At 40.7% G+C, this 24,370-nt stretch overlaps 1 protein-coding gene across 1 annotated transcript in view; it reads right to left on the bottom strand.

Annotated features, from left to right (window-relative positions):
* RBL10 (RHOMBOID-like protein 10) overlaps nucleotides 1–24,370 on the bottom strand; it is a 234,964-nt gene that overhangs the window by 159,953 nt on the left and 50,641 nt on the right. The window contains exons 2-3 of the mRNA XM_089385787.1: nucleotides 7,730–7,801; nucleotides 6,337–6,605 (exon numbers count right to left, since the gene is read on the bottom strand). Of these exons, the coding sequence (XP_089241913.1) occupies nucleotides 6,337–6,605; nucleotides 7,730–7,801 (341 nt within the window). The remainder of the gene's footprint in view (nucleotides 1–6,336; nucleotides 6,606–7,729; nucleotides 7,802–24,370) is intronic.

The following is a 24,370-nucleotide window of genomic DNA, read 5'->3' on the forward strand; positions in this document are numbered from 1 at the left end:
TTCCATGAGCTTTTAATGCTCTCCAATTGTTCCTTGACACACTCAAGCTCCTCATCTAGTTCTTTCCCCCAAAGTGCATTATAAGATGGGGCTTTGTATCCAGGGCCAGTGCTTGCAATGGCATCCACCATGGGCTGATAAAAATAAGACTTTGCATAGTTGAATGAAAGACTGTTATGGTACCAAAACCTCCTCACTGCCATATCTGCCTCCTTCCTCTTCTTTTCATTGAAACTGTCCAAGGTTGGTTGAGATCCTGGAGTTGTACGAGGACTGAAGAAAGAAGAGGTTATACTCCTGTTTGCCACAACACTTGAAGAGGAGTTACCAATACCTGGACTTTGAAACTGTGTTTCACTCTGAGATGAAGATCTACCTATCCCAACAATCTCATCCTTCCTTCTTGCCCTCTTAGAACTTGCTTCTTTAATGGATTCCAAAGCAGCTACCATTTCAGTAGTGACTTCATCAGGGAAACTTTGACAACATCCCACACCATTCCCAGGAATTCTGGCTAGGTGGTATTTCAGCCTGTTTATGCCTGCATGCATTGTGGCATTGCAATAATTGCACTTGATATTGTGGTCATTATCGGCAATGATTCGTTGACCATGTGCCCATGCCGGATCACAAGACTGTCTGAAACCCTTTGGTGGCATGGTAACAAAATCTGGAAGAAAAATAAATAAATTTAAAAAAAAAAATTGGTTTTGAAAATTTTTTTTATTTGCAAATTTTTTTGGTCGGCTAAGAAACTCAGCCACAGGCAGCCCCAAACATAAAAAAAATAAAATAAAAAAAAAAATTGTAAACATAAAAAAAAACAAACAAACAAACAAACAAAACAAAAATTAATACATGGAAAACATTCTATCTAGGTTCATGAAGCCTACCCGAAGCTGAGTCTGATCTGATGAAACCTCCTTTAGCCTCCTCCAACAACTCCTTCAACATCCTTTAGCCTCCTCCAACAGCTCCTTCAACCTCCTTTAGCTTCACTCTCAACACTCACACAAATTAGCCAAACACTCAAATGACAAGTGAATGAGAAATGGAAGGGAGAGAGGTGCTTATAAAGCATTTTTTCCCTCCAATTTCCCTTTCCCTCCACCTCATTTCCAAAAAAGAAAAAAATAAAATTAAAAAAAAAATCAAAATTCTGGACTGTTTGTGCCTTTTCATGCCCGACGGGTCCTATACGGGTCCGATAAGGGTTTAATAGGCTACCCGCGGGTTTGATACGGGTAGTCGGGTCTTATGAAAACCCGCCGGGTCCGAGTCTAGACCGCGGGTTTTATGCGGGTGACCTGGACCAGCATAGGGCCCGTCCTTACCCGCGGGTATCCGCAGCTTTTATGCGGGTCGTGCTTCATTGGTTAAGAGGGAGTGTTGAAATGTGTAACTACGTTCGATCTTCATAAATATGAAATGTACTTTTGTATATTGTAAAATAAAAGAAAAAATATTCTTATTATTTTTGTAGCATGGGTCTCAAGCTCAAGGTCATTTTATTTAGAGGTCAAGCACCCCGGCCGCTCCCCCGTTTCAAAATATGGTCAATAGTGTTTTCTTTTTTATGAAGGGCTGCAAGCACAGTTTTACCCTGCCATCGATCACAATTATTGATTTCAGGTTTTGTCTATCTTGAATGAAGGACAGAGTGCTTCTAGGGTTTATCCTCGGGTCAAGAAGTCAAAAGCAATGATGATAATATTGGCGATATATCGTCGAATATCGGAAATATCGCGATATTTTCGGCGAGCCGAAATATCGCCGAGAAAATATCGCAATATTTTGGCTCCCAAAAATATCGCGATATTTCCGAGATATCGCTGATATCTCGGCAAAATATCACGAGACGACAGAAAATATCGCCGGGCGTGTTATGCCGCGGCTAGAAAAGGGAAAATCGTTTTTTTTTCTTCATTTCTGTTTCTGAGTGTTGGAGAAGGAAGGGGAAGAGTTTTGTGGTGGTTGTCAAGGAGGGTTTGAGGATCAAACAACGATTATCACCACCAACTAAGATTTTTTTGTGGATCAAAGATTGAAGAACAATGAGACAAACTTCATTTCTTCCATTAATAGGTATGTTCTTAAAAACCCCTATGTTAATGATTTTTTCATAGATTTAGGGTTATGCTTGCTTGCCTCTTTGCCTACCAACATTTTGTTTCTTTGTTTTTTTTCCATTTGCTATGATTTTCATGCCCATGAACCAATGCAAGGGTTTTCTCCATATTTGGACAGCAAGCTTCATTTTTTTTTCAACTTTCTTATGCACCCTCTTATTGCCATTTTTCATTCACATTGCAAAATGCAAATAATGTAGTAATTTTTTTTAAATGAGGTGGTTATTACTTATTATTTTTTGTGTTGGGGGGTTTAATGCCAATTGTTTGCTTTTTTTGTGCCCTAGGTTTGAATTAGTTCACTACAATGTCAAATATGCCAAAAGCCTTGGACCCATTTTGGGAATATGAGGAGGCTGTTGGTGAGGAAAATCGGGCATATATATCATGCAAATTGTGTGGGACCAAGATGTCAGGAGGGGTTACACGATTGAAATACCATCTGGCTAGACTCCCTGCACATGATGCAGATGTAATGCCTTGTATGGTTTCTAGTGCGGAGGTTATACAAAAAGCTCTTGAAGCAATTGTTGAACAAGACAAAAAGAACGCTGCTAGGGAGAGGCCAATTGTCTCAGATAGATAGCTACTAGTTTTATTTGTTTTGCAACTTTTGCTACATATAAGTTTATAACTCATGATGATGAAATACTTTTAAAGTTTTATATATGTGATGTTATTTTGTTTGAGTCCTTGATTGGACAATTATCAAGGATCAACAGGATATGTGATGTTATTTTGTTTGAGTCCTTGATTGGACAATTATCAGGGATCAGCAGGATTTGGTATCGCCTTTGAAGTTTGATGTATCATTTCTATTTGACATCATATATATCAGTGCTTTCTTCATATTTATGTGCCAATGTGTTTAGTTCATGTTGTTATTTCTTTATATGTTTAAAAATCTAAAAAAAAAATGAATATATTATGCATTTTTTATGCTTGTCGATATTTGCCGATATTTTCGCCAATATTGCCGATAAGATGTTTTCTGGACCCTTGCCGATATTTTGCCAATACTGATATTTTCAACACTGGTCTGGCAGCTAAGAAGTCGGCCTCAATTAGGGCATGTCATCCTCCTTGGAAGCCTATATATAGGAGGGAACTCGACCTCCTATGGACACTCACTCATCTTCTCATCAATCAAGCGAAGGAAGAGTAGAAGAAGGAAGAAGTATGAAGGACAAGTGTTTGGGTCATTTCTCCCTCCCTCTCTCACACGTGCAAAGGAGGAAGGCTAAGGTTTCGCTACTACAAGGTCGAAGTTGAGGAAATTGTAGAAAGAAGGTCGAAGGAAGGTGTATTAGATCACCTACAAGCCCTAGAAGAAGGAGAAATTCAAGCAAAGGTCAAAGGAAGCCTTCAGAGCCCTATATTTGCTCACACGTGTGGAAGCAGCAGCTGTTGCAGGGACCGAAAATTTCAGAACTGCAATAGAGGCCGAAATTCTATAGTGGGGGTCAAAGTTGTGCAGTTGGAAGAGATTTGACTGAGGTTGACTTGGACAAAGGAAGCAGATCATCAAGAAGGTTGGAATTGGTCTTGAAGGGTATTGGTCTTGGTCTAGAGGTCTTAGAATTCGTCATTTGAAGAATCTATAAGAAGAGAAGAGAATTTGTCTTTCACCTCTACCTTAGGTTTATTCTATAATTTCATTAAACCAAATCCCTAACCCTAATCTCCTAAGTGATCAATGGTTAGGATTAGATCCTAAGTCTCACTTGATCAACAATGGAGATAAAATCTAAGTGACATAAATAATTAAATTATTTATCCTTATAAAATTGGCTCAATAGCAATGTTCCACCAAGGTTCCGGGACGAGGGGGCGAGGGAGCGAGGGGGCGCGGGAGCGGCCTATGCAAAAGCTCCCTACCATTTTTTAGGAAACGTGGGGGAGCGTCGGGGTCTTAAAAATTTATAAATATAAAATATAATTTATTAATTGAGTCCACTATGACAATTTGGTTTGAATTGAAAAGCTGCAAAGCATGATCATTGATATGAATATCATTTGACATTATCCAAATTTATAATATCATATAAAATAATAAATTTAAAATTCTAATTCAGCTTGGTCAAATTCTAATTTAGATTTTGGCTAGACAAAGGGAGAGCTTCAGCGTGATAAGGTAGCCACTGAATTCTGTGAAAAGGTAAATGAACAGATCAGGAACACTGCATTGGCAGTAGAAGGGGCAACTACAATGGGTTGTCCAGCTGTATTGGATCCAACAGCTAGAAATTTTGTTATATTATATATAATATAGACAGTACACCATATGCTGAAAGAAGAGTTTTAGTTCCAGGAGAGATGAGAAGATCACATGAAAGAGTTTCTGACAGTTTACTATCAAATGACATTGACTACAGGATGACCATCTGCGAACCAACTTGGGTGACCAACGATGGCATGGATAATTTGTCTACCTTATTAGAGCAATGCCATGCAGTTCAAACTTCAAACTAGCAGTGTATTTCAGGGGTGAAAATAATTTTCAGACCTGAGAATTCAAGCTGAGCCACTGTGCTCTGTGTAAATTTTGTAACTGTATAAATTCATATATAACGACAGTTCCTGAGATTTCTTGGTGCCCATAGTATTTTGTCATGCTTGCAGTAAACGCATGTTAGTCTATAGTCCACCCAATTATTTCCCACATGAAATAGGTGTTGCTTCCATAGTTTGTATGTCAAATGTCATGCAAATTAAAAACACAAACTGAATGTCTCATATTCTTTGCCTGTCACTCCAGTTATCTCCCCACTATAATCCAGCCATCACTTGAGAAAAAAAGAAGTTTTAAAAGGGAAAATTCATGTACGTGCTATATGGTCCAGCAAATTTCCATGATACTGACCCTCTAAAATAACGCTTGTTGAAACTAAAAGACAGCACAAGACGTTATCCCCATACAGAACATGAGTAGCTTTGTACCACTTTAGGTCTATTAAATCATACACTATAAGCAAGGCCATTTTTTTGGGAGCGTGGGGAAACGTCCCCTCAAGGAAGGGAAACGTTTCCCTGGCACGTCCCCCCGAGTTTCCTCCATTTTGGGAGCGTGGGGAAACGTCCCCTACTCGTCCCCAAGTCCCCGGAGCGCGGGGGAGCGAGGACACTAGACCCCTAGGGGGGGGGGCGAGTCCCCGTGGAACACTGCTCAATAGTCAACATTAATTATTTAAATAATTAATGTATTTTTCCTAAGTTAAACTTAGGAAATAAATCATAATAATCACTTACTCCTCTCAAGCAAACACCTAAAGAGGAAATCTAACTTCTTCTACATGCTAGACACTAAGTCTATGCAAAAGCACCTGTCCGAGCTAATAACATCAACATTTTCTATAATTTGGTGTCATTTTATTTGTTGTTTAGTTTTTTGCTGCTAAATCATAACACAGAAACAGCGAGACAGCCCCATACATTAACTCCACTCCTTCTCGACCCCATTTAAGGCACTAGTCTTAATTGGAGTTAGTTGGGGTTACTATTGGGAATCCTCCGATCTCCTTTTAGGAGGTAGTTAGGTCTAGAGAGCAAGGAATTGGGCCAAGGTGACAGTGGGTCCCTGACCTGTGTGTACCCATCCAGTGGGTTGTCAGGACCCTAGCAAAGCCGTGCACAAATTGGTAACAAGCTGTTAATGAGAATGTTGTTGTAATGACCTTGAGTCTTGTGTTTACAAAGCCTCGAGCTTCTATGGAATCTGGTTTACCCGTCCCTAGGTACTGTTCTCGAAAAGAGGGGAAGTGTTCAGCAGGTTTCCTCGTGATCTGTATTGCATCAAAAAAATAATAGGGGATCATAAGTGCATGTTCTGTTTATTTCATCGAAAAAATTGCTAGGGGATCATAAGTGCATGTTCTGTTGACAATATATCTACCAATGGCATACTGGGGTCTCTCTTATGTTTGTCCTTAATAATTCCAAGAATATCCAGTCGATGACAACTAGCACTTATGCAGAAATAATGTGGCATATTTCATCTTATATTGTCATTGGTGATTCATTTGTCAAATCAAGGTCAATTAACTGCCATGTATGGCTTACCTGCTGAACTTCATTTCTTGCAATATAGTGTGCAGTAAGTCGTAACTGTCTTAATAAAGACAAAAATGTAATAAAACTCTCAAACAAAAAGTTATACAATCATCCCATTCAATTCCTATGTTGCTGGCATGGATGCTAGGAAACTTACAGGATAATTAAACCAAGAAGGATGTTCGTACAAGCTCTTCCACTTGAACGATGTTCACCAGATGACTGTAATGAACCACCTATATCATTCCTAGTTTTTTGCAGACTTTTGTCATTCTCTTTCCAGAATGGAATTGATAACCAAAATAAACGACCAGCTAGGAAAATTGTTCGCAGCTTGCCCAGAAAGTCAAGCTCCTTGTACAAGTCATGGTAACCCTTGTTCCAATGATGAATGTTACTGATGTCATGTTCAAGATTGCAGGATTCCTGCCAGTTCAAGGTATGTAATGAAGATATGACAAAGCAATCTAAAAATTATTCCTAGGACATGAGCATCTCAAAATATCAAATTAAAGCATGTTACATTGTCCTCCAACACATCAAAGCATTGTACATTGTCTTTCAACACTAGTTCTAATAATTCGATAAATTATACAGTTTCCTCAAGATGATAAATTGTTTGCTTTAATCTCCAGTATAAGTTATATGTATTATTGTAAGAAAAATATTCCACGGTATTCCTTGTAATTTACCTTTATAGATTTTTTACGTTTGCACAATTCAATCATTTTCATAGATCAACTTGTTCCAAGTTCAATTAATATTCTTCAGGAATTTGTTCATTTTTCTCAGAAGTATGAAATCAGTTTTACTTTACTTCAAATGTTTCCCTATTCAATTCAGAACTATGGAACTAATTATGTAACTTGTCATGTAATTGGTTAATTGGTAAAATAGTTAATATCAAATCTGTTATTTGAAACTTGTACCGGGTTGGCTTAAGTTTTAACCAAATGTTACATGACAATCTTCATCCAAGAAGTTTGGAAACTTTGGTGTATAAATGCATAGCCATTCATCATAGGGCATCCTGGAGTTATTGTATATACTTGTAAAAATCAGTCTCTACTTAACCTGATCCCCTCTTTCAATAATTAATCAAACACAAAAGCAAGAGCTTTTGAATGCTTTCCAAAAACTGGAGTTTCTCATAGAAAAAATCCACTGTAATAATGACCTTTGATTGGGGATCAGTAAAAAGTTAAAAAGTTAAACTCTGAACATGGTACCATGAGAAGAATGAAACCCAACCCAAAACATAGAACAGCTAGAGTTAAAATAAATAATAGTGCTTACAAATGGTCTGAGATATAGACCAAAATACAAATAGATGAAGAAATTTGGATCTCAACCTTAAAAGAAAGTGCAGTGGTCAGTCGACAAAGTTGCAAAAGTGAAATCCACAGGTTTTCATGCAATAAATGGTTCATACCAAGGTAGTCAGACTTGTACTCAGGAATGGCTCAGTAATATAGTGATTCAGGAGTGACTTGGAATCTCATAACGATTAGCACCAAGACTCAGGAAACACTCAGTCAATAGAAAAATACCAATTTTGTAAATATCATTTTGGGAATATTATCGCTGATGGTCTGGAAAGGAAAATGTCTGAAAACATGGACCTGTAAAGCCAGAAAGATAGCAATATGAAAAACTTGGAAATTTCCAAGAGAAATCAGATATATTTGCAACACTATAAAATACATAAAATTTAGTAGTCAATTGGGTTTAGCCCGGGTGGTTGGGAGAAACGTTGTTATCCTTCCCACCCAGGTTCAATTCCTGTATGTGACATGTTGAGCTCATAATGAGTATTTCTTTTAATGGCTTTGAACCTTGTCGTTTGAGTAGTCCTTAACATTATATTCCTCAAATGGAATATAAAAATATTTCTCATAAAAAACATAAAATTTAGTATACATGAATTTTTGGCCAAAAAAACTTAAATAGAGACCTTTGTATTCCATAAGAAAATATAAAACACTTATTTAGTGTCAAATACTCGTACTAAATAGTATAAAAAAAACATGAATTTATTTTGAACATCTCATACATGATACATATAAATTATAAAACCATATATCATCAATCATATATGGAAAATCCAAAATTCAAAAATATAGCAATCAAAATACGAGTTCCAATAAAAATTATCTCTTATGGACTCACACATGTATTGAAAAGTAACAATACTAGTACTTACAATCCTCTGCTTCACACACTAACATATTGTTGGGCAGGCATTCTAGAACTAGTGCTAGCCATTCTACTGCTAATTCCATTGGGAGAAATGTAATGTCATCCTACTTTCTCTTCTGCTACACTTCCACCCAATGCATGAATACCTATCCCTAACCAACTTGATCTAGTCCAGAAATTTCACTCCCTATAAGCCACTTTGACTTTGAATTGATAGCACTGAGGCAAATGGGATTGAATTGCTCTTTCTTCAACTGCTTTGTAAGCAAATGAAGGCTGTCGTAGATAAATACATATGTCTAAGCACTTGCAGTCTTGCACTACAACCGACTATGATTCTGTTTGAGAGAACAGGGTATTCCACATAAGATGAAAACCTTAAGTTGTCACTCACACAACCAAATCATAGATCATAACACTAGTGTTTTTGTGGTTAAAACCCTCTAAGAGGGAAAAAGTCCACAGCCCTAGCCAATGTGGCCACTTGAGGCAATTTATTTATTGCAAAAAAAAATTGTACGTAAGAGACTTTCTCACAATCAATCATCAACAAATGACCTTCCATGCTATTTAAAGAGAGATCATGGACCAATTGGGTGCTAAGCCACAAATCAATAGCCGTTAGTATGAAGGAGAATATGAGTCATTGGATCATTCTATGTCTAGAAATTATCTTGACCATCAGATTACATAACTACTAATGCATATAAAAGAAGCACACTAGGAAACTCATTTTTGCCTAAAGACACAATAGACCAAGTTGATCTTGATTCTGAATTAACTCGTAAGTGTCTAAATATCCTAACATCCCCCTTTAAGAACAACTTAGGATAAAATTGAAGAATTTACAAAGGTGACACAATAGGAATAAGAAGGAGACTTTAGAGCTTATCACCCCTTAATGAGATCTTCTTGAACTCCTAACATAGATCAACGTTTATAAAACTTCACTTTTGTAAGAGACTTTGTGGAAATGTATACAACTTGATCATCTGTTGGGCAAAAGAGCACTTCAAGAACATGATCATGATAAGCTTTCTAGTGAAGTACATTTGTATCTCATTGTGTTTGTTGAGCTGATGTTGAACTAGATCTTTGGCGAGTTCAATGGCACTCTAATTGTCGCACTAAAGGGTGGTCAGATGAGTTTGTCTAAATCGAAACTCTAAAAAAATACATCAAAGCCGCAAGGCTTCTTGACTTGCATTAATTGTTTCTCACAACTCTACTCTTGTTGAAGAAAGAGCAATACCTTGTTTCTTCTTACAAGCCCAACTGACAAGTCCTAAACCAAGACTGAAACATCACTTATAGTAGACTTTTGATCACCAAGGTCATCAACCCAATTTGAATCAATGAAACTAACCAACAAAGGAGTCCCCCCTAAACTATAATGTATCTGAAGGTGAACCATACCCCAAATATATTGAATTGTCCTTTCTGTTGCTTTCCAATGACCTTTTATGGGGCATTTGAATATACTAAGCAATAAGAGTGGCAAAAAAAAGGTATCAAGATGCATATAAGTCAAATATAAGAGGCTACCAACTAACTAATGGTACAAAATGGCATCAACTTCAAGTATAGTGCAGGTAGTGGCAAGTTTGACTCCATATTGGAAGAGAGCAAGGACCGGTTTACAATCTTCCATGTGAAAGCGGCCAAGAAGATCACATGCATACTTAGATTGGGAAAGAAAAATTCCTTGGTTTGCAATACTTGGAGGCCAAGGAAATAATGCAAATAGCTTAAGTATGTCATTTCAAATTTCCTCCTAAGCCTGCATTTCACATAGGTTAAAAGTTTATGGTCACTACCACTGAGGATAAGATCATCAACACAAAGAATAAGGATTATCAAATGGTTTCCTACTTTCTTGGTGTAGACATCTGGGCTAGAATGACATCTACAAAAGCCAGTGTCAAGAAGAAAACTATCCATTTTAGCATACCAAGCTCAACGAACGTGCTTAAGACCATGGAGATAATTCTTAATACTGCAAACTGTTGATTTTTAAGTAGCTTGGGAGGTACTCCAAGCCTTAGGGTTTGGGGTTCGGAGGACAAAGCGCCACAAGAGTCACTTGTGGGCTTGGAACCCAAGGTTGGGGTTTTGCACCCATCGTGAATTGGGCCAAAACCATGAAGATTTGAGCATGAGAAAATTTGAGGTGATAGAGGATGGCGTGGCGAATCCAACGCTTCAAAGATCACTCAAATCAGAGCTTTAGAACTTGAGATGTGAATTTTTGAAGTTGTCAATTAATTTTTGGACAATCAAGTCATGTAGGCTTGAGGAGAATTCGTCCAATACACATGACTCTTCACTAATTCGAGTAGCCCTTGTATTTGGTATAAATATAAGGAGATGTGAGTATGATTTCCTCATCCAAATGTGCATCTCTCATGTGTAATATACCTCTGAGGCAGCCGCAGGTCAGAAGGAGACCTCACGAAGGAGAAAGGGCTATTATTTTGTGCTTTTGTGACTGTGAGGAGGTCATAGTGATCTAGAGCTAGGCCGCATTACAGAAGGGCTGGTTGACGTCCATTGTGAGAGTATTGCGGGTCTAAAAGGGCAGCCGCAGTGCTTGACATAATTATGGGCTTGACTATAAGTGTTTTGGGTGTGGACAATGTTGAAGAATCTAGGGCCATAACGTATAGTAGGATTCTTCGTTATCTTTGATAACAATTTGTGGAGTCTTTTTACTTTTTATTGTTAGCTTAATCTTCTTCTTCTTATTATTAATGCATGTGTGTGTACTTCATCAAACTGCTACCAAAACATAAGAACAAGAACACAAGATGCTGGCTCTCTGCTAGGGCCAAAACCTCTCTTCTCTTGAGAGGAAAACCCTTCGGTAAGTTTTCTCTTATTGAAGCTTCTTTCTTGATCAATGCCAAACCCTGGACCCCTGACAAGAATATCCTCCAAGCACAAGTCAAGTCCTTTCTCCTTTCTGCACTTTGTTCCCCGGCACTTCCTTCTTTCGACACTTCGTTCCCTGGCACTTCATCCTCCTCCTTCCGGCACTTCGTTCTTCTTTCAACTTGTTGGTAAACCTTGTTGCACTTGCTCTAGAAGAGATACCTTTGATGAGACCCTTTTCTCATGATGATTCCTTTCTTCTTTTCACCAATCAATGAACTTGTATGACTGTAATGGGAGGGCTGTTATGACAGCAGAGACAGCCTCTTTACCTTCGCACATGTGACTGTTTTCCTTGTGATGTTGACCTCTTCCTTCTTCACTTGAGAGAGCTCCTTCTACGCTTGAGTGAGGGGCCTTATAGGCCTACTTAGATTGCCCAACCAACGAAGTTATGTGACTGTGATGATAGTGTTGTAATGACCACAGGAAGAGGCTCTGTTTCTCGCACGTGTGACTGTTTTCTACCCTAGAAAACAGTCATCTTAACTTCGGCCTAGACTTCACCTTGTACGTTGCACTAGAGGCTCCCTTTCTTGTCACTTGATCACCCTTTACTCGCACCTTTTCTTCGCTGATTTCAGAGATGGATTCTTGACGTTATAATGGAGTGGACAGCCTCTATATATAGAGGATTGTCCCTCCTTTTAGGCCGACTAGAAGACTGCAGGCCGACTTGACATTTATAATTCGGATTGCTTCTTTTGTAGGTGTCGTTGCATGGAGGAGACTTGTTGACTTTGCTTGGAGGTATTCTCTTGACTCTAATACATAAACATACATGGTGTAACATGCCCTTAAGGTCTTCAACATTTTCTTTTGGCTATTTGACTCACCTATAGCACTTTAACATGTGCTAGACCTATTTCAATGAGCAAGAAACTCATTGATATATATTATAAAAATAATATTTCTTTTCTTCAATAAATACAAATATCAAAAGTACATTTATGAAGACCGAACCTAGTTATTCTTCCTTCAACAGACAGACCACTAAAGGAAGGGCCACAAAGTTGCTCAGGAGTCTGAAGGAGGGTCGAGTCCATAAACTCAAGAAGAGAAGGGATCAAGGGCCAGTTTATGGGCTAAAAAATAGCCCAGACTTCAGCGTATAGCAACAGACCTTATGTGGAAGCAAGCCACAGCTAAAAGGAGGTTGTTTGGATAGTTTGAGAGGGCTAACAATTTCCCTAACCAGGAAGCAGCAACAGCAGTCCAGAAAAGGAGCAGCAAGTATGTGTTGGATGGTATATTTGTGTTGAGCAGATGCTAGTTGGGTGGTAGTTTGTTGCAGTTTGTAGAAGCCAATTGGAAAGGCTGACTTGGAGAGTTAGAAGCCTTTCTTAAGGAGCAGATTCTACAGTGAGGTATTAGGCACTTAGTGGTTGGTGGAGGGCAACAAGAAAGTGACCAAAGTAGCCCTAGATCAGCGTGACAAGAAGGACATTGATAGTTGTGCGTTGGGTGAAGGATTGAGCCGAATGTGTATCTCTTTGATGGACGAAACAAGCTACTAGATTGGCAGTTGGATAGCTCAGATATAGGCCAGCCTAGAAGAGAAGATTGGATGAGCCCATGTTCATTGTAGCAGAAACGACCTGCAGCAGTGATAGGTGGAAGCCCTCCTGGAGTCTCTATGCATTGTCCTTTGAAGGACTAAGGGGCAGCTAGAGAGGAGTACGGAAGCGAAGGACCAGCAGGACAAGATATGACATAGAGTCTGCGCAGTGTGATTGTCATTATATCTTGTATACCATAGATTGTTGTATTATTCAGATTGGTTTAATATAACGAAGATTGGGTTGTACATTATTGTACAATATTTTGTTAAAAATTGTGTATACTTGTGCATATATGATTTACTGCTTTATATTTTCCGTTGTGCAAAGTAGCTCTTGTTGAGATTCTTGGTTTGGTAGCATCAGAGATTCTAAGATTCTATCCTAGGCCCAAAATCGTGGAAATTTAACATGGTATCAAAGCGTGTCTGAGCTACTTTGGAAGTCAGTGAATCAGAGTTGTGCACAGTGAAGTACAACTTAAGAGGGAGTTGGTCACATTGTAGGTGACAATGTCGAAGTTGTAGGCTGGTATCCGGTATGAGGATAGGTTGGAGGGGTTGTCCAACTATAGTCCATGGAAGGAAAGGATCAAATTGGTCTTGTAAGTCAACAGGATCTGCAAGTTCGTCGAGAAAGCCATAAAGAAGCCAACTAGCCCAAAGGAGCTGGAAGTGTACGAGGATTTGGATACGAGGGCGAGATTGATCATCCTTGATGGTGTGAAGGATTCCCTAATACCTCATTTGTCCGGGAAGAACATTGCACATGAGATGTGGCTAGCTCTTCAGAATTTGTTCTCGAATAAGAACGAGAACCGGGTATTGGTATTGGAGGATAAGTTGAAGTCCACCAAGATGATACAGGGTGAAGGAGTGACTTTGTATCTGATGAGATTGTCTAAGGTCAAAGATGAGCTTGTTGCCGTTGGTGTGACTATTTCAGATTCTGATATGGTGAGGATTGCTTGGAAAGGGTTCACCGAGGAATGGAAGCCCCTCATCAAAGGGATCGTTGCCAAAGAGAAATTGCCAGACTGGAATAGGTTGTGGGATGACTTCATTCAGGAAGAGTTGCGAGACGAGAATCTTCATCGGAAGAAGAGGGCTTCAAAGGATGACATGGCATTTGTAGCGCAAATGAAGGGTAAGCAAAAGAAGGACTTGAGTAAAGTCATGTGTTTCAACTGTGGCGAGATGGGTCATTTTTCGTCAAGATGTCCGATGAAGAAGAAGGGAGATGACGAGAAGAAGAAAGGAAATCAAGTCGTCGGTGTTGCCACTTTTGCTGAGATAGATGCTCTCACCAAGAGATTGGAGGAGGAGGACTTTGCTATGATCTTTCATTTCTCACAGGGTACAATCAATGAGGATGCAAGGTACATGGACAATGGTGCAACGAAACATATGACAAGGTCACAGGAGGTTTTTGAAACTCTAGTTGAATGGGACTCAAAGTTGCACATGGTGTTGGGTGACAATAGTCAGTTGTAGATGCGAGGATTGGGATGGAGACAAGACGAGTGATGCAAGTCTGGGATCTATTGTTTGTACCAGGACTCAAATATAGCATGATTTCTGTCTCAATGATCGAGAAGAAGGGGTTTGAGGTCTTGTTCCAGGATGGGAAGGCAAGACTCAGACCTAGAGGCTCTAGCTCCAATGGGATTGTGCTTGGAGTTAGAGTGCATGGTCTATACATGCTGACAGGAAAGCTTGTGGATCATGGGAAGAAGAAGAAAGAACAAGTGCAGGTTCCATAGAAGCAGTTGCAGGTGCAGGCTTCAAAGGAGCAGGTACAGGTTCCCGAGAAGAAGGTCCAGGTTCCAGAGACTGAGAGGGAGTCGAGTTCTAACGAGAACTTGCAGATTCAAAGGGAGACTTTGCAACCCAAGAAGAGCGCGTGGTCAGTGGGAAGCAAGGGTGCTGCCACATCTAGCAAGAAGGAATCATGGAGGCACTGGAAAGTGATATAGGAGAAAAAGAAGAAGCAGGATGCTTCCAGTGATAGCGACACTTCTGAGAGAGGCGTAGTTCATGCTTCAAGGATTGCTACAGTGATGAGCGCCAAGGGTTGGGGGCTAGTGTTGCGAGTAGTGATGATGATGATGAGTTACTTCCTAGTCTTGGAAGTGCCTACCTCGCTAAGAGGGAGTGTTGATTTTTGAGTAGCTTGGGAGGTACTCCAAGCCCTAGGGTTCAGGGTTTGGAGGGAAAAGCACCACAAGAGTCACTTGTGGGCTTGGAACCCAAGGTTGGGGTTTTGCACCCATCGTGATTTCAGCCAAAATCATGAAGAATTTGAGCATGAGAAAATTTGAGGTGATAGAGGATGCGGTGGAAAATCCAACTCTTCGAAGATCACTCAAATTGGAGCTCTAGAACTTGAGATATGAATTTTTGAATTTGTCAATTAATTTTTGGACAATCAAGTCATGTAGGCTTGAGGAGAATTTGTCCAATAGACATGACTCTTCACTAATTCGAGTAGCCCTTGTATTTGGTATAAATATAATGTGATGTGAGTATTATTTCCTCATACAAATGTGCATCTCTCATGTGTAATATACCTCTGAGGCAGCCGCAGGTCAGAGGGAGACCTCATGAAGGAGAAAGGGCTATTATTTTGGGTTCTTTTGTGACTGTGAGGAGGCCATAGTGATTTGGAGCTAGGCCGCATTATAGAAGGGTTGGTTGACGTCCATTGTGAGGGTATTGTAGGTCTAAAAGGGCAGCTGCATTGTTTCACGTAATTCTGGGCTTGATTATAAGTCTTTTGGGTGTGGACATACCACTAAAGTAAGGGCCACAGAGCTGTTCAGGAGTCTGAAGGAGAGCCGAGTCCCTAAACTCAGGAAGATAAGGTATCAAGGGCTAGTTTATGGGCTGGAAAATAGCCCAAACTTCAGCATATAGGGACAAACCTTATGTGGAAGGAAGTCGCAGCTAAAAGGAGGTTGTTTGGATAGTTTGAGAGGACTAACAATTGCCCTAACCAGGAAGCAGCGACAGCAGTCCAGAAAAGGAGCAATAGGTATGTGTCGAATGGTATATCTGTGTTGAGCAGATGCTAGTTGGGTGGTAGTTTGTTGCAGCCTATAGAAGCCAATTGGAAAGGCTGACCTGGAGAGTTAGAAGCCTTTCTTAAGGAGCAGATTCTACAGTGAGGTATTGGGCACTTAGTGGTTGGTGGAGGGCAACAAGAAAGTGACCAAAGTAGCCCTAGATCAGTGTGACAAGAAGGACATTGACAGTTGTGCGTTGGGTGAAGGATTGAGCTGAATGTGTAGTTCTTTGATGGACGAAAGAAGCTACTAGATTGGCAATTGGATAGCTCAGGTATTGGCCAGCCTAGAAGAGTAGATTGGAAGAGCCCATGTTCATTGTAGCAAAGCGACTTGCAGCAGTGATAGGTGGCAGCCCTCCTGGAGTCTCTATGTGTTGTCCTTTGAAGGACTAAGGGGCAGCTGAAGAGCAGTATGAAAGCAAAGGACCGATAGGACAAGATATGACATAGAGTCTGTGCACTGTGATTGTCATTGTATCTTGTATACCATAGATTGTTGTATTATTCAGATTCATTTAATATAACGAAGATTGGGTTGTACATTATTGTACAATATTTTGTTAAAAATTGTGTATACTTGTGCATATATGATTTACTGCTTTATATTTTCCATTGTGCAAAGTAGTTCTTGTTGATATTCTTGGTTTGGTAGCGTCAGAGATTCTAAGATTCTATCCTAGACCCAAGATCGTGGAGATTTAACATGGTATCAGAGCGTGTCTGAGCTACTTTGGAAGTCAGTGAATCAAAGTTGTGCACAGCAAAGTACATCTTAAGACGGAGTTGGTCACATTGTAGTTGACAATGTCGAAGTTTCAGGTTGGTATCCAGTATGAGGACAGGTTGGAGGGGTTGTTCAACTATAGTCCATGGAAGGAAAGGATCAAGTTGGTCTTGCAGGTCAACAAGATCTGCGAGTTCACTGAGAAAGCCATAAAGAAGCCAACTGACCCAAAGGCGCTGGAAATGTACAAGGATTTGGATACGAGAGCAAGAATGATCATCCTTGATGGTCTGAAGGATTCCCTAATACCTCATTTGTCTAGGAAGAACATTGCACATGAGATGCGGATGGCTCTTCAGAATTTGTTCCAGAATAAGAAATAGAATAAGAAATAGAAGTGGGTATTGGTATTGGAGGATAAGTTGAAGTCCACCAAGATTATACGGGGTGAAGGAGTGTATCTAACGAGATTGTCTCAGGTCAAAAGATGAGCTTGTTGTCGTTGGTATGATTATTTCAAATTTTGATATGGTGAGGATTGCCTTGAAAGGGTTCACCGAGGAATGGAAGCCCTTCATCAAAGGGATCGTTGCCAGAGAGAAATTTCCAGACTGGAATAGGTTGTGGGACGACTTCATTCAGGAAGGGTTGTGATACAAGGATCTTCATCCAAAGAAGAGGGCTACAGAGGATGACATGGCACTTGCAGCGCAATGAAGGGTAAGCAAAAGAAGGACTTGAGTAAAGTCAAGTGTTTCAACTGTGGCGAGATGGGTCATTTTTCGTAGAGATGTCCGATGAAAAATAAGGGAGATGATGAGAAGAAGAAACGAAAGCAGATCGTCGGTGTTGCCACTTATGCTGAGATAGATGCTCTCACAGGGAGATTGGAGGAGGAGGACTTTGCTATGATCTCTCATTTCTCGCAGGGTACTATCGATGACGATGGATGGTACATGGACAGTGATGCGACGAAACACATGAGAGGGTCGCAGGAGGTTTTCGAGACTCTAGCTGAATGGAACTCAAAGTTGCACATGGTGTTGGGCGACAATAGCCAGAAGGAGATCTGAGGATCGGAAGTTGTGCCATTCAGGATGGTGACAAGACAAGTGATGCAGGTCCAGGATGTATTGTTTGAACTTTGTACCAGGACTCAAATATAGCGTGATTTCTATCTCGATGATCAAGAAGAAGGGGTTTGAGGTCTTGTTCATGGATGGGAAGGCAAGACTCAGACATAGAGTATCTAGCTCCAATGCGATTGTGCTTGGAGCTAGAGTGCACAGTCTATACAGGCTAACGGGCAAGCCTGTGGATCATGGGAAGAAGAAGGAGCAAGTGCAGGTTCCAAAGAAGCAATTGCAGGTGCAGGCTTCAGAGGAGCAGGTACAGGTTCACGAGAAGAAGGTCCAAGTTCCAAAGGCTCAGAGGGAGTCGAGTTCTAACAGGAGCTTGCAGATTCAGAGGGAGACTTTGCATCCCAAGAAGAGTGCGTGGTCAGTGGGAAGTAAGCGTGCTTACACATCTGCCAAAAAGGAATCATAGAGGGATTAGAAAGTGATACAAGAGAAGAAGAAGAATCATGATGCTTCCAGTGATAGAAACACTTCCGAGAGAGGCGTAGTTCATGCTTCAGGGATTGTTGCAGTGGTGAGCGCCAAGAGTTGGGCGAATGTTGCAAGTAGTGATGATGATGATGAGTTACTTCCTAGTCTTGGAAGTACCTCCCTCGCTAAGAGGGAGTGTTGATTTTTGAGTAGCTTGGGAGGTACTCCAAGCCCTAGGGTTCGGGGTTTGGAGGGCAAAGCACCACAAGAGTCACTTATAGGCTTGGAACCCAAGGTTGGGGTTTTTCACCCATCGTGATTTCAGCCAAAACCATGAAGAATTTGAGCATGAGAAAATTTGATGTGATAGAGGATGGTGTGGCGAATCCAGTGCTTCAAAGATCACTCAAATCAGAGCTCTAGAACTTGAGATATGAATTTTTGAAATTGTCAATTAATTTTTGGATAGTCAAGTCATTTAGGCTTGAGGAGAATTCGTCCAATAGACATGACCCTTCACTTATTCGAGTAGCCCTTGTAATTGGTTTAAATATAAGGTAATCTGAGTATTATTTCCTCATCCAAATGTGGATCTCTCATATGTGATAGACCTCTGAGGCAACCACAGGTCAGAAGGAGACCTCACGAAGGAGAAAGGGCTATCATTTTGGGTTCTTTTGTGACTGTGGCAAGGCCGTAGTGATATGGATCTAGGCCACATTACAGAAGGGTTGGTTGTCATCCATTGTGAGGGTATTGCAGGTCTAAAAGGGGCATGACATCATGCTAGAGGAGAGTTTTGATCCACACGTGTGGGATTTTGTGGCATATTTTTTTATGTTGAGCTATTGGGTTGGCTTAACCCATTTTATTCATGTATACTCAAAATTAAGCTTGCCACAAGGATTTTAGACTAATAATTGTGAGTGATAGACTTCATATATATTGAGAATCACTCATTCATCATTTCTAGTCATCACACTTGGAATTCGACCTCTTCTTGAGAGCTCGACTTAGCCCTTGTTGGACTTTTTTTCCCTTGGAAAAATCTGGGCAAATCAACCCCGAAGGGAATCTTTTAAAGCCCGTCGGCCAGACTAGCAAGGCCTAACCCCAAGGGCGTCGAGGAGAATTGACCCTATGACCTCCCGATCGGCGAGGTACTTAACAATGCGGACTCGACCAGTTGTAGCCTTTGTTGAACTTGTTTCTTGGGGAGATGTAATTTTTATGGTGCTTTTTCTATTGGAGATTGACTTATGCCTTGGAGTTGTCTTTTTGGGATTGAAAGAAGATTTTTTCATGGAATAAATGTAAGTTCATTGCATATTTTTCATTGTTTTACATGTAATTAACTATTGCTATGTTTTTTCTTTGTTCCATGTCTAAATGCAAATTATTTATAGAAAACTTTGGTTGATTGTTGAATGTTAAATATCTCTTCCTTGAAATCCATAGGAGACCTCCTAGTGAGATTCCCCTATTTAATTTCTCCTCTCACAAGAAAGATAGTTAGGGTTTATATAAGTGAAAGCAAGAGGCTTTCCCCCTTACTCTAAGAATTTGTCTATTATCTCTTGAATTAGCCCAAAAGACTCCATCACCCAAGTAGGATTAGGCACTAGAAACCTTGGTGTTGATCAAAAACTTAGAGAACTTTAATAATCTTCCTTTCCTTTATTTTCCAAGCCTTTAAAGGCAAGCTGCTAGGGCATCTAGGTAGGGTGAAATTCAATTAGGGCTCTTGTGGATGGACGTTGGAGGTAAATAAACTTGATTTTACTGTTGGTGATCCTTTTAACTCAAAATCTATCCTTTTACATGGTTAAACTTACCCTAGCCAGGGCTTCAACTTAAGGCTTAATCTGAGGGTTTTATTTTATACCTTTGTTGATCATAACTTTAGTGAACTCTTCTATGTTTCATGTATGCCTAGGAACCTCATCATTGTTACACATCTAGAAACTCGAGGCTATATGTGCCCTCTCTAGGCTTGGTGTATTATACACTACTCTATAAGAAAAATTGTGCCTTTTTCCATTGAAGAGTGTCTTCACCTAGCCTATATTTTCATCACCTTGGCCTATAATCTAGAATAACTTTTAGGTGATCAATAGGAAGTCTCCTTTATGGTGCAATTTCACCAAAGAGCAGGAGGAAGATTGTTGAGGTGATAGTGGCAATCTCCCTCATCGTTGCAACAAAGTTTGGCCTTTGCCTTGTGAGGCCTCTCACAAGACCTGCTAGATTTTGAGGCAACATTTTTGGCGTCGTTGTCGGGGAGGAGTTGAGTCAACCTCTTTGAAATCCAAAGTATAAAGCTTCATTAAATTTTGGCGAGAATACCTTATAGAATGACAACATAAATTCTCATATGGCAACTCCAATGTCATGAAGGACGAAGACCCTAGAGTAATCCTCACATATCAAAGGACAAGTAGTTCCCTTCGAATTCTTGTCCTAGATAAGTTAAACATGGAGGTGAAAGTGAAACCTTGGATAAATTACACCATGTCTCCTCTTAACTTAGGATTCTTAGGATATCCTCACCCCATGTCCAAAAGTCACAAATGGTTACTATTGCCTCAAAATATAACATGCCTTATGAGATGCCTTGCAAGGAAAAACCCATACCTTGTTGCAATAATTAGGTGGATTACCATTATCACCTCAGCAATCCTCCTACTCTTTGGTTGAATTGCACCACAAGGGAGGTTTCCCAATATTCACTTAATAGATATTCTACCTCAGATGGCTCAATGTGATGTAAGTGAAAGGCTATGTAAAGATACTTCTTCAATGGACAAGGGCACAATTCTTTTTGTGTGGGAGTAATGTATTATATACTAATCCTAAAAGAGGCACGTGTGACCTAGGGTTTCAACATATAGATCAACAAAGGAATACCTACGCATACAAGCACCAAGGAAAAGGTTTGGAAATGATGTAATCAAAAAGGAGAGAAGGAAAACCTTCAAATTAAGCCCTAAGTTGAAGCCCTCTCTATGGTTAGGGTTTTTTGAACTTGCTGCTTGTGGAGATGTAATTTTTATGGTGCTTTTTCTATTGGAGATTGACTTATGCCTTGGAGATGTCTTTTTGGGATTGAAAGAAGGAATTTTCATGGAAGAAATGTAAGTTCATTGCATATTTTTCATTGTTTTACATGTAATTAACTATTGCTAGGTTTTTTCTTTGTTCCATGTCTAAATGCAAATTATTTATGTAAAACTTTGGTTGATTGTTGCATGTTAAATATCTCTTCCTTGAAATCCATAGGAGACCTCCTAGTGAGCTTCTCTATTTAATTTCTCCTCTCACAAGAAAGATAGTTAGGGTTTATATAGGTGAAAGCAAGAGGCTTTCCCCCTTACTCTAAGCATTTGTCTATTATCTCTTGAATTAGCCCAAAAGACTCCATCACCCAAGTAGGATTAGGCACTGGAAACCTTGGTGTTGATCAAAAACTTAAAGAACTTTAATATTTTTCCTTTCCTTTATTTTCCAAGCCTTTAAAGGTGTTGGAATTTCTAAGTCTAACCCGTTAGAAACCCTTCATGTACTTTATTGATTTATTCCTACCTACTTGTTTTGTTAATTAACAAGTTATTTACCATGTAAATACTGGAAATAAATAAAAGTACATGCTCAACACATTACAGATCATCAACTGAAAGAAAAAAAACAAGCACACAAGTGACATCGTTGTTTTTGGACCAATGTCCCCGGAAAAGCCCAATGCGGGAAAACCAATGCAACTATTGAGAGGGTTATATTATTATGCAGTTTATTAGAGTACAACTGGGTGCCTAAACTGGCTCACTCAACAGAGAAAAATATACGGCAGCAATACCTCTATATCCGAAAACAGGTATTCAGAAAACTTGTCCCACAAAACCCTTTCCAGCACAACTGAAGCTCAGTGTTGGCCCTTATGGCCTTTGCGTCAGCCTCCCATTGACCTGCGTCGGCCCCAAGACTCTCTGTGTCAGCGCTCTGAGGCACTGCGCAACCTCTCGGAGCCTATGCATCACTCCCTCTTCCCTCTGCGTCGATGACGCAGTCTTTCTAGGCTCTACGTAGCCCGAACTGACTGCTGCTCTGGCTCTCTCCGCTTCTGTGCTCGTTTCCCAGTATTGTCCCTGCCTCTCTGCGTCATACTCACTGCCCCTCACTGTTGATCACTGATTCAACTTTGCTTAGCAACCCCGCTCTAGCAAACTGAATGACTGATCACTCTGGTGTATTCTCCAACTAACCCTCAAGCCTCTTCTTATACTTTTTTCGTTGGTCCATCAACGACCGAGATTAAATCTCTAATCAACGGCTAAGATTAGATTTGGCTTGATCCATGACTTTTGGAACCTTCTAACCCAGTTTTATATTAATACCCATTAATATTTTATTTTTCCTAAGTTTAGACTTAGGAACTCCATTAAAAATATTAATTATTTTAATATCTCCCAAACCGATTAGAATCTGCCCAAACCATTTCTGGGTCTTGGAGATCTCATGTGCTTTAGCCTCTCCACCAATTTTCATGGCTAGAGCACATCCGATGCTACCCAAAATCAACACTCACTCTTAGAGAGGATTGTGCTCCAGTAATACTCCACACTGAGCATCACCTTGATTATCCAGCACCGGTCCCTGTGCTGATGGTAGGCCTCCCCACCCAACATCCTCTGCACTGCTGCATCCTGTACTGCTACCCATGGCCCTGCCACTGCCACTGCTGCATCTATACGGCAGCGCCCTCTGCATCTGTGCTGCTGCTAGTCCATCCTCCCAGCACTGCATCCCCTCTCATCACGCTGCATCGTGCTACTGCATACTGCTACTGCACTGCAACTCAGTTACTGAGAAGTAAGTAACTGATCCACCCAACTTCTAACATCCCTATCAGGCTAGAAACACTCCTGATGCTGAAGCTCCCTCTACCGCTAACAAGTGCTCCCTCTACTGACCTCTGCGCTGCTGCAACAACTCCCTACATCTCGCACCATTGCACACCTCTATGTGCCATCCTGCACTAGTGCAACACTCCCGTGCCACTTCATCCGCATCCGTCTCTACTGACATTCACCAGTCCTGCTACTCCTCTTCGGGGCTCTAGTAGCAAGGTATAATCCAAGAGGTTGGGTACCTCAAGGATCCTGCCCCTCATCGTCTGTAGTCCTCCTGACTAAAGCTCGATGTTTCCCCACTTCTTTTCAAGTGGCACATGAGCACTCATGGCACAATCATCCTCCTCCTCGACTTCTTTCTTCGCCTTTGCAGGTGCTGCCTTCGAGTCCAAAGCCTCTCCCTTACTCTTCTTCCTAGGACACTGGTTCGCAAAATGACCCAGTTCCCCACAATGGAAGCACTTGACCTTGGAGAGGTCCTTCTTCTTCCTCTTATCTTGCTTTCCCGCAGATGCTAGAGTCGCATCCTCTTCTTCCTCCTCCTTGATTCTGACCCCTTTATCGCTACTCCCCGCCTTGGTCAGCTGTCTGATCTCTTCTTGGCGAAGAGCCGCCCACATTTCCTCCCAATCTGGAAGGGTTCCCTACCCAATATGCTCTGGACAAACACCTCCCAATCTTCTGAGACTGCATTCAGGGTTGTTCTCACCATCAATTCTTGATCCGGCGTGGCTCCTATGGAAGTCAGTTGATCCCAAATCTCCTTCAATCGAACGAGGAAGGGGTCAATATGTTCTCCCTTCTGCATCTAGTATGACCGCAGCCGATTTTCTAGTGACATCCTTCTCTGCACAAAAGTATGCTGGTACAATTTCTTTAGGGCCTCCCACATCTCATTTGTCGTGTCCTTTTCAGCAATATGTGGTACTACATGGTCCTTGACACCGTCAAGAATGATGCTCTTGGCCCTCGCCATTGCCTCCTCGTACTTGTCGTTATCAACTGGGTCAACTGGGATTGCTATCATCCTCAAGGCGAAGTGCTTGACATGATTCCTGTCTAGAACAGATAAGATTTTGGCCTTCCAGACTACGAAGTTTGAGGCTCCGTCCAGTTTGTCCTGGTCTCTTACCCCGTTCACTGCCATCTCGCTGCTCCTCTACTTCCCTCATGGAAGTTCTTGGTATGACTCCCTCTGAGCCTCGATTTCCCTCCTAGAAACCCTTCTGCCAATGTCGAGATGCCCCCACTCCGA

Source organism: Pinus tabuliformis, chromosome Q, assembly GCF_031772625.1.
Source record: "Pinus tabuliformis cultivar Carrire ecotype Pingquan chromosome Q, CPIR1, whole genome shotgun sequence".
Taxonomy (NCBI): Eukaryota; Viridiplantae; Streptophyta; class Pinopsida; order Pinales; family Pinaceae; genus Pinus; species Pinus tabuliformis.